Genomic DNA, 11,443 nt, shown 5'->3' with positions numbered 1-11,443 from the left:
AATGAGCCACCCAGGCGCCCCGAGATGATATATATCTTGTACTGACCAGAGTACTAAACCCAGAAAAAGAGAATGAAAATAATATATATATTTTTAAACATCAGGATTGGAATATCATTTACAGTTCTCTCTATAAACTTCCTTTATTGTCAAGGATCTCTTGCTTCAGGCCTTAAAAAACTTACAAACTCCCATACATCATAGTTAAAGGGGTTAAAAATCTAGAACAAAAGAAAAACTCTGGGTGAGCAAGTAATTTAAAGGTAAAACACACAGGTATAGAGTCCCACCAATATGCATGCCTCCCTTGTTATCAAGGGGAAGAAAACGAAGGAATTGGATAATGGAGAGAGAACCAAAAAAAAGATGGTAAATACCGAGAAAAACGAAGGTAAGAGCAGGGATAGGGAAGAGACTTTGATAAGGAAGAAGAGAGGGCAAAGGAGGAAGTGGCGGGTTAACCCCAAACTCAATCAGTAGGGGAAAGAAGAGCCGGGTAACCCCGCAAGGCCCGCCCCCAGCCCCGCGCCCCACTCGGGCCCTGCCCCCGCAGCAGGCCCCGCCCCGTCAGGTTCCCTCCGGGTCCTGCCCCGCCCCGCCTCGCCCGCGGCGGCGGCCGCGTCAGGTGACAGCCCGGAAGCAGCGGAAGCGGATGAGGGAAGCACGGCCCGGCCCTGGGGGGCGGCGCGCAGCTGCAAGAGCCTCGGCCTCCTCCGGGCTCACTGCGCGGCCCTCATGCGCCGTCCCTGCTGACACCTGAAGTCCGCCGCTCGCCGTCCTCCTGGGGACCGCGGCGTCGCCTGGCCCGCCGCCCTTGGCGGTTGAAGTCGTCGTCCTGCGGGCCCGCGGCGGCCGCCCATGGAGAAGTCCGGGCGGGGAGGCGATGGCGCCCCCCGGGGGCCCGTGCTGCACATAGTGGTGGTTGGCTTTCATCACAAGAAGGGCTGCCAGGTGAGGAAGGGACTTGGTTCCCCCACCCACCCCCGCCGTTCGTGAGGTCGCGCGCAGCCGGCGCCCTCTTCCCACAGCCCAGGTTTGGGCTGCCTTAAATGCCCTCGGCCCATCTGGTCTTGATACCACTCCTGTTCCTCGCACTCGCCCCACCTGATGCCCATCCCCCGCACTCCCTATTTCTCGTGCCCCGGAAAATTGTGTTGTGCGCAGCCGAGAGGCTACGTGTTGGTGTGTTGGGGTGTAGGTTCTTTGGTGGCGTGGGAGGAAGGACTCGAAGGGCAGCCCCTCTCAGTTCTTCATTCATTTCTGCCTCCATTGACTTTCTGGATGTACACCTATGATGGGAGGCTTTAGAAAAAATCAGCACTTGGACTGCGTCTTCAAGGTAATGAGCTTAGTGGGCTTCCACACAATTGCTTCGGGTTGTTGGAGGCACAGGCAGCGGCCTGGGAACGTCTACTTCCTTTGTTTATCTGTGGAAACCCTAGAATCCGTCGTGTTTGGGTGGTGTATTGACTCCTCCCCCGTTTCCCAATGGGCCTTGCTTTTGCTATTTGATCTTGTCTAGATCTTGCTTTTTGGTGAGAGATTGACCTTTCTAGTTTAATTGTAAGAAGAACGTGGATTTACCTAGCAAAGAAATGTGCAAATATAAAATCATGTTTAAGCTTCTTCACTGGAATAGTGAATGGGAATAATGGAACGTTTGGAGTATATGTTTTGGAGTCAGTGGAACAAAATAGAAGCAGAATTATTTAATGAGCCCAAATACTGGAAGGCAACGATGTCATAATGTGCTAGTGAACAGGAAATTGAAATGCTTGAAGTATTAAAACTCCTGACTGCTACTCCTAGGTAATGGGGAATTTCGTTTCTTGAGTTTCACAGGAAATGTTACATTTTAGAAGACTTATTGACAAAATTTAAATTTGTTAGAGAATAATAAGGAGTGAAAAGATGGTTGTTTATGTGTTCTAACAACTGCTTGACTTTAAAGCGAGGTATTCTCTTTGTCTCTCAGGGAAAAATAGCATAGAAAGATACTGAAGAGGAAGGGGTCTTATTTACTGAGGTGTTAAAAATTCCAAGCAGCAGCATTAGAATATAAGTTTTTTTTAATGTGGCTCTGTATTTACAAGTAAAAGGATGGTGTTTGAGATTGTACCATGGTATGCAAACAGTGTCCATTAGATTTTTAATGCTTTTTCAATTCCAGCTTAATTAACATAATGTTATATTAGTTTCAGATGTACAATACAATGATTCAATTCTCTACTGAGTGCTCATCACCATAGGTATAACCTTAATCCTCTTCACTGTTTCACCCATCCCTCTAGTTAGTTAAGAGATTGGTTTTGGTTTGTGTCTTATACCTTGCTCATTTGTTTCTTAAAGATTTTTTTTAATGTTTATTTATTTTGAGAGAAGGAGGAAGAGTATCCCAAGCAGGTGCTGTGCTATCAGTGCAAAGTCTGTCGTGGAGCTCAGTCTCAATGTCTGAGAGATCTTGACCTGAGTTGAAGTCAAGAGTCAGATGCTTCTCAAACTGAGCCATCCAGGCGCCCCTTTTCTTAAAGATTTTTGACACTTAAAAATGTCACTCCCCCCCCATGTTTATTTTTTTGAGAGAGAGAAACAGAGCACCAGCAGGGAAGGGGCAGAGAGAGGGGGGGGGAGGTACAGAATCCAAAGAAGGCTCCAGGCTACATGCCCTGAGCTGTCAGTTCAGAGCCCAACACAGGGCTCCAACTCACAAGCCCCGAGATCATGACCTGAGCCGAAGTCAGATACTTAACTAACTGAGCCACCCAGGTGCCTCAAAATTTCACATCATTTGATCTTAATTACCACTTTTTAACTTGGGATATGGCTGAAGTAACTGAAACTTGAAGGAAGTAAATTGATCTTGCTGAGGCCACACTGCGGAACAGTCCTGGAGTCTGATGTAGAATTGCTTCTGGCGTTTTAGATGTTCATTCTGCGAAGCCATGTGGAATTTAGGAGTCTTTTAGGATTAAGTAAGAAATAGGGGCCCACTTCCAAATCAAACTGAATGGGATTTTTTTAAAAAAAGGAAATATTGGTAGAAAGAATAACATCTTTTAATTTTTGCTGTCCTCTAAATTTAAGATTAATTATGTTTTATATCAGTTTTATCGTCAAAAGTAATATCACGCATATTCTCAGAAAGGAAAAATGATTTATTTTATTCAAAAAAATTTTTATGTGATTTTTGGGAGAGACGGACAGAGCACAAGTGGGGGAGGGGCAGAAAGAGAATGAGATGCAGGCTCCGGGCTCTGAGCTCTCAGCACAGAGCCCAGACATGGGACTTAAACCCACAAACCGTGAGATCATAACCTGAGCCGAAGTCAGATGCTTAAGCGACTGAGCCACCCAGGCGCCACTAAAAATGATTTATTTTAGAAAACAAATATAATGCTGCTTAGAAAGTGAAAGAAATGGGACACTAGATTATAATATGGAGGAGGCACTTTGGGCTGAAGTAGCATTCTGGGTGCCTTAGCATTTCACTGGATTTGTTAGGCTTTTGGTTTTAGCATTGAAACCCAGCTGGCGGTTGGCTTTGTTAAATGAACACTGTGCTGAGAATCAGGAGACCTGGATGACATCCTGGCCTCACAGTTCCCATGACCTCCAGCAATTCCAAATTGCTTAATTTTTCTGTACCTCATTTTCCTCCACGAGATTTCTTCTTGAGAATTTTAGACCTGGCAAGGGTCCCTAGAGATCATTCTACTCCCATCTTCCTTCAGTTTACAGATGAGTAAACTGAAACCTAGAAAGTTTAAGCAACTTAAGAACATTTAGCGCCTGGGTGGCTCAGTTGGCTAAGCATCGGGCTTCACCTAAGGTCATGATCTCACGGTTTGTGAGTTCAAGCCCCACATTGGACCCTCTGCTGTCAGCACAGAGCCTGCTTGGGATCCTCAATCTCCTTCTGTCTCTGCCCCTCCCCACTCACATGCTGGCTTGCTCACGCTCAAAAATAAACATTAAAAAATATATATGTTTAGCTAGTATAAATAATGCTATCAGAAAACCCAGAGTTGGACAATAGTTGATGCAATAAAAACATTCAGAAAACCTATTGCAATAGAGGAAAGGAGACAGTATAGAACTGGGCTCAACTCTGAATACATCAAGGACAAGCAGACATCTATAGATGGGGAGTAAAGTTAAAGTGGGGGTCAATGGATGGAAAATTTCCACATTAGGAGTAAGGTTGGGGGGAGGGTTTCTGGCTTAACCCACCTGACAGGATTCTTACTAAAGTTAGACAATGCAGAGAAGAACAAAGAAGCCCAAAACGTCAGGCCCTAGTTGAGAAGAACAAAGAAGCCCAAAAAGTCAGGCCCTAGTTGAGAAGAGAGTTCTGAGGAGCCTAATGAAATTTTGATTGAGAGACTGTTAGCACTAACATTGAAGCCCAGATGTCCCTAGTCTTTGTAATCAGCCATATCACTCTTTTAAATGTTTATTTTTGAGAGAGAGCATGTGCGAACTGTGCATGCACCAGCCAAAGCTGGGGAGGGGCAGAGAGAGGGAGAGAGAATAGCTAGCAGGCTCCAGTATATCAGAACAGAGCCCAACTGGAACCCCAACCCATGAATGGTAAAATCGTGACCAACTGAGTCACCCAGGAGCCCCAGTCATGTCTCTTATCTCTTTTAAGAGCACTTTAAGTTGTCAGCTCTTAGTAGAAAGGGAAAATCCATGCCTTGTATTTTTGTTTTTTAATCTACATGATGTTTCACAGAGACCATGGCAGTTATTATTATTATTTTTTTTTTTTTGAGAGAGAAACAGGGTGAGCTGGGGAGGGGAAGAGAGAGAGGAGAGAGTGTGAATCCCAAACAGGCAATTTGGGGTTTGAACCATGAGATTTATGACCTGAGCTGAAATCCCATGTTTGACCAACTGAGCCATCCAGGCACCCCAGACTAGGGCAATTCTTTTTGAATAAGTACACATATTGAGTAGTGTCTGTTCATTTGGGTGGCTGATAGAATGGATAGAAAATGCAAGGGATTCTGCCACAGTGCATTGAAAGATGAGAAACCTAGTATAGGTCCTTTTTTTCCCTAAGTTTTTAATTTTAATTCCAGTATAGTTAACATACAGTGTTATATTTAATATAGTGAAATATAGTACAAAATAGTGAAATCCTATCACCTATTTCACCCCCCCATCTCTGCTAAGTAAGCATCAGTTCTCTACAGTTAGAGTCTGTTTCTTTGTCTTTCCCCCCCTTGTTTTGATTCTTAGATTCCACATAAGTGAAATCATATGGTATTTGTCTTTCTCAATCTGACTTATTTCGCCTGGCGTTATACTCTCTAGCTCCATCCATGTTTACAAATGGCAAGATTTCATTCTTTGTTGTGGCTGAATAATATTCCATTTTACATATACATTTTCTTTAATCATCTATCAATGCTGCTTACATAATTGGCTATTGTAAATAATGTTGCAGTAAGCATAGGTGTGCATTTATCCTTTCAAGTTAGTGTTTTTATATTTTTTAGGTAATGTGATTACTGGATTGTGTGGTGGTTTTAGTTTTAATTTTTTGAGAAAGCTCCATCCTGTTTTCCTTCTTTATTTTTTTATTATGTTTTTTATTTTTTTATTTTTGAGAGACAGAGACAGCGAGCAGGGGAGGGTCAGAGAAAGAGGGAGATATAGAATCTGAAGCGGGCTCCAGGCTCTGAGCTAGCTATCAGCTCAGAGCTTGACGTGGGGCTCGAACCCACGACTGTGAGATCATGACCTGAGCCAAAGCCAGACACTTAACCAACTGAGCCACCCACGTGCCCCTCCATACTGATTTCCACAGTGGCTGAACCAGTTTGCATTCCCAGTGGATTATTTTCTTACTGCTAACTGAAAGAAAGCAGCTTTTAAAAGTTACACTTACCTCTTGTAGCAGAAAATGAAAACCTAAGAGCCTGGTTTTGCAAATCAAACAAGAATTTGCTATTTTTTTTAGAGATGTCTCAGTCAGTTAAGTGTTGGCTCTTGCTTTCAGCTCAGGTCATGATCTCACTGTTGGTAATTTCGAGACCCGCATTGGGCTCTGCACTCTGAGTGTGGAGGGATGTTCTCTCTCTCAAAATAAATAAACTTAATAAAAAAAAAAAAAAAGACTGCTATATTTAGTCAAAGTCAAGAAGCATAGTGGGCAAAAATGATTTTTAGATTTTTATGGAATATTCTCTTTTGCAAGAGTCAAACATTTAATTTTAGTAGAACTTTTACTATTTCTCAGAAAAATTTTGGCTTACTATTAATCTTTTGTTAATTTTCTGTTATTTCCCTGATGAAGGTTGGTTGGATAGATGACACTATGATTGCTGACTCTAGAGAGTTATGGTTGGATGAGTGGATAATCCCAAAGAGCTTCACTGGAAACCCTTTGTGGTGTTAGCCAGGTTGGGTGTAGGGGATGCTAACACAGCCAGTGCACTCCCGCAGCAGAGCAAATAAATAAAAAATTCTCTCCCACTAAGTTGGTGGAAAAAATTGACAGGTTAATTCTGTCAAAAATAAACTTGTCAGAGATGTCATTTGCCCAGTGGATGTGTAATATATTGGAAAAGATAGGAAAATCGTTTGTTTAACTATATAATTTTTTTTCATTTTTGGTTGTCCTACTTTTTCTCTTTTTTGTCTTAGTTTTTTTGTAAAATTTCAAGAAGAATGTTGATTTTTGTCATATTCTTGAGAGGAGTATTATAGAAAAGTGTACTAAAATTTCCAGTATGCTAATATTAGTTCTTAAGGGTGTTCCTCACTTTTGCAAATCAGTGTCTTTTTATTTATTTTTTATTTACTTTTTATTTTTTTACATTTCAAAATCTTTTTTTTTTTTTTTTTTTTGGCAATCTCTACACCCAACGTGCGGTTCAAATGCGCAAACCTGGGATCAGGATTCGAGTGCTCTTCTGACTGAGCCAGCCAGGTGCTCCTCAGTGTCTTTTTAGATGTCCTACAACCCTGATTTCTTAAGCAGAGTTTCAAAATCCAGTTGTTTTGGAAAGTGTGTTACATGCATTAATTCTTTTTTTTTTTAATGTCTTTATTTTATTTTGGGGGTGGGGAGAGAGAGACAGAATGAGTGGGGGAGGGGCAGAGAGAGACAGAGAGACAGAATCTGAAGTAGGCTCCGGGCTCTGAGCTGTCAGCACAGAGCCCGATGCAGGGCTCGAACCCACGCAGAGCTTGAACCCACCAACTGAGATCATGACCTGAGCCGAAGTTGGACGCTTAACCAACTGAGCCACACAGTTGCCCCTACATGCACTAATTCTTAAGAATGTTCTAGAGACTGCTGTTTCTTTAATCAGCATATTGAGTGTTTCAGAGGCTGTAATTATGTAAGATTCTCCCCCCCCCCAGGATACATTAATCAGCCACTGTATTCCTGGTGTAAAGGAAATAAAAGGGCATGGGTCATTGAATTGTGTTTCTGACTTCAGATTATTTTAGACTGTGTGAGGTTACTTTGTTAAATTGCTCTTCCAAGTATTCAGAATGCTGCTTCCATACACTGAGATTATTCATAGTGAAAATTCCTATGTTCAGTTGTAGTTTGTCATTTTTATTTTACTTTTTATTTTTTAAGTTTATTTATTTATTTATTTATTTTATTTATTTATTTTTTTAATGGATTTATTTTTGAAAGAGTAAGACAGCATGAGCAGGGGAAGGGCAGAGAGAGAGAAAGACACAGAATCTGAAGCAGGCTCCAGACTCTGAGCTGTCAGCACAGAGCCCGATGCGGGGCTCGAACCCACGAACTGTGAGATCATGACCTGAGCTGGAAGTCAGATGCTCAACCCACTGAGCCATCAAGGTGCCCCTAAGTTTATTTATTTTGAGAGAGAAAGAGAGAGACCGAGTGAGCAGGCACACAGGGAGAAATAATCCCAAACAGGCTCTGCACCGCCAACACGGAGTGCAACTCTGGGCTTGAACTCAGGAATCTCGAGGTCATGACCTGGGGATGTAACCCAGCTCATCCACCCAAGTGCTGCATGTAGTTTGTAATTTTTAGATTGAAGTGAACTAAAGTAAAACTTTGTTTAAAAGTAATGCCTTTCACCAGTCTGCTGGGTTAATAAGCATGATGAGTTTACATGGAAGGATGTACTAAATCTTCGTAGACTCTTCGGTTACAAAGGCTCTCTGCAGTGCTCTGATAAGAGGAATCAGGTGGTTTCACATGAACCACAAGGTTAAAGCCATCTTGTAATACAGCTGTGTTGAAGATCCCCAAACTAGACATAGAAGGTGGTCATCATCTTGTTTCCTACATGATTTTTACTTTTGAAGCCTTCAGATGTATCTTCAATGAAATATTCCTTCATTTAAATTAAAATAAACATTTAGTTTTATCACTTGATAATTTTTTCACTTTAATTTGTGTAATGAATTCTGTAGGATAACAGGTTAGTTTCTAGTGATGATTATTCTAGTTTATTGATATACTTAACATTTAGATCACTTTAAGTGAAAGAGTACCATGACATTTAAAATAGTTTTGAAATATTTATCCATTCCAACTCTTTTCCTAAATTTTTAAAAAGTTTATTTATTTATTTTGAGAGGGAGTGAGAGTGTGAGCACCCCTGCCAGAGGGGCAGAGAGGAGGCGGAAGAGGGAATCCCAAACAGGCTCTGCAGCGCTGTCAACACAGGGCCTGAATTCACCAACTGTGAGAACATGACCTGAGTGGAAATCAAGAGTTGAACGCTTAACTGACTGAGCCACCCAGGTGTGCACATTTGGCAAAAGACTCTTCTTCCTTAAAACCTACGTGCAATGTCTGGAGGTAATTATAAGAGGACAAAAACTCTTTGTGACAATTTATGGATGCCTGGTTTGCTTATTATAGATTATGGGTTCTGTAGAGTTTGTTCCGTATTTGCGGCAGTAAATAGGTAAACTGTATTTGTCAGATTAGCATGACAATGTAAGATGTAAAACAATCAAATGAATATCAAATAAACTTTTTAGTTCTTTCATAAATAGACTGGGATTTTTTTTAATGAAATTAATAGAGAATCATTATTTTCCAAAGTGATATCATAAACAGCTGGAATTATTACTTGATTTTTTACTGCTGCTCTGATAGAATTTATAGTTCTGTGTACAAAGCTAGCAGTTTTATTTGATTTTTTTGAGGGGTTTTTTTCATTTTTTTAAGTAGTTTATTGTCAAATTAGTTTCCATACAACACCCAGTGCTCTTCCTCCACAAGTGCCCTCCTCCATCACCTCCACCTTTCTCCCCCGCCCTTCAGCCTTCAGTTTGTTTTCAGTATTCAATAGTCTCTTAAGTTTTGTGTCCCTCTCTCTCCCCAGCTCTCTTTCCCTCTTCCCCTCCCCCTGGTCCTCCATTAGGTTTCTTCTGTTCTCCTGTTAGACCTATGAGTGCAAACATATGGTTTCTGTCCTTCTCTGCCTGACTTATTTCGCTTAACATGACACCTTCCAGGTCCATCCACTTTCCTACAAATGGCCAGATTTCATTCTGTCTCATTGCCGTGTAATACTCCATTGTATATATATACCACATCTTCTTGATCCACTCATCAGGTGATGGACATTTAGGCTCTTTCCATGATTTGGCTATTGTTGACAGTGCTGCTATGAACATTGGGGTATGTGTGCTCCTATGCGTCAGCATTTCTGTATCTCTTGGGTAAATCCCTAGCAGGGCTATTGCTGGGTCATAAGGGAGTTCTATGGATAGTTTTTTGAGGAACCTCTACACTGTTTTCCAGAGTGGCTGCACCAGTTTACATTCCCACCAACAGTGTAGGAGGGTGCCCGTCTCTCCACACCCTCGCCAGCATCTATAGTCTCTTGATCAAAGCTAGCAGTTTTAAGTTCTTGAATAAACTGATTTTACCAGGCTGTACTTCTTTAAAAAGTAGAATTATGAAAGAACTAGAACTCATGTTTACACTAGTTCCAAGGTAAATAAAGTAAATGAAGCACTGAAGAGAAAAAGGACATTTTCCTCTCTGTCTGGGTGGGCTGGATCATGGGGAAATCTCCATTAGTAGCGGAGAGACGCATTGCAAAATCAGGGCTGAGCTGAAGAAATGGGTGGTGTTGATTTATGTTAGGGTGTTAGTGGTAAGCCCTGACCCATTCAGGTTTTGGTGACATATGGCCGACTGACAAGCATGTAGTTGTGGCACCTGCTCTAGATGGGATCATGTGGTGACTCTGGGGTATTGTTTGTGATTCTTGTCAGAATGGAAGGCTTTTGGAACAGAGAGAACAATGTTTTGGGGAGTTAGAGGTTAGGGAAGAATAATGTCTAAAGATGCTTTTTTAGCTACTCAGAGAAACTGTCCTGTAACAAGATTGTATTTTCTAGCCTTCTACTGGCACTTTCATTTGGTGAAGGTTTTTTCCTAATGTTAGCCATTCTTTTTATATACTAAAATGATGAAAATCTCTGACTCCACAGGGCTGGGACATTAACAGAGCAGTGGAATAGTTTTCTTTTAGGCGTTGGCATCACAGCTAAACAAGATGGGTGTCAACCTGTATAATGGAAGTTTAGAAATAACTAGAAGATTCTTTTGTCCTTGTATAATTCCCAAGGTAGCTAGAAAGTACCTAATAGTGCCTATTTCTTTAGCTTAACTCTTTGATTCCCTAGTAAAATGTTATGTTATGTAACCTCCTTCATGGTATAATATAATTCAGATCCTTTGTAGAAAATGGATTTTGCTAGATAAGGGAAAACTGCAGAAGGGCTCTGGTCTAATGGAAATGGGCACAAGAGGAAAATAAAGACATAGATGGAGAGAAGTTTTCACCTACTTAATTTTGAGAAAGACTGGCCCTTTTTTCTTTTTTTTCTTTTTTTTTTGAGAGAGAGAGAGAGAGAATGAGAATGAATCCCAAGCTCTGTGCTGTGAGTGAAGAGCCAGATGCTAAATGGACTGAGCCACCCAGGCACCCCCTGGTTGTTTTAAAAAAATAACATTTTTTAATCATCAGAATTATATGTATTCGCTAGTAGAAAACTGAGAAAAGGAAACTATTGCTTAAAATCCTTTGTCCAAAAGAAATCTGCTCTTAAGACCTTGATGAATAATTCGCCAGTTACTTTTTTCTTTTTTTTACAAATATGGATACCTTTTTCCGAAAAGTTCAAATATATTAGAACTGTGTATGAAATAAAATGACTTAGAGGTTTTAAAAGAAAATCTAGGGGTGCCTGGGTGGCTCAGTCGGTTAAGCCTCCGGCTTCAGCTCAGGTCATGATCTCATGGATTGTGGGTTCAAGCCCTGTGTCAGGCTCTGTGCTGACAGCTAGCTCACAGCCTGGAGCCTGCTTCCGGTTCTGTGTCTCCTCTCTCTGCCCCTCCCCCTCTCATACTCTGTCTCTCTCTCTCTATCAAAAATAAATAAAACATTACAAAAAAAAAAAAACCCAG

At 41.4% G+C, this 11,443-nt stretch overlaps 1 protein-coding gene across 5 annotated transcripts in view; it reads left to right on the top strand.

Annotated features, from left to right (window-relative positions):
* The first annotated feature begins 650 nt into the window (after positions 1 to 650).
* Positions 651 to 11,443, top strand: part of AVL9 (AVL9 cell migration associated) — a 63,446-nt gene continuing 52,653 nt past the window's right edge. For all 5 annotated transcript variants that reach the window (XR_003903775.1, XR_003903778.1, XM_029925325.1 and 2 more), the window contains exon 1: positions 651 to 951. Coding sequence is in view for 3 of the 5 variants with exons in the window: in XM_029925325.1 (XP_029781185.1) it covers positions 859 to 951 (93 nt within the window). In the remaining 2 variants the exon portion in view is untranslated. The remainder of the gene's footprint in view (positions 952 to 11,443) is intronic.

The sequence above is a fragment of the Suricata suricatta genome, chromosome 2 (assembly GCF_006229205.1).
Source record: "Suricata suricatta isolate VVHF042 chromosome 2, meerkat_22Aug2017_6uvM2_HiC, whole genome shotgun sequence".
In the NCBI taxonomy this organism is placed as follows: domain Eukaryota; kingdom Metazoa; phylum Chordata; class Mammalia; order Carnivora; family Herpestidae; genus Suricata; species Suricata suricatta.
The sequence above is the reverse complement of the archived record's forward strand: the minus strand, read 5'-3'. Positions and strand labels throughout refer to the sequence as shown.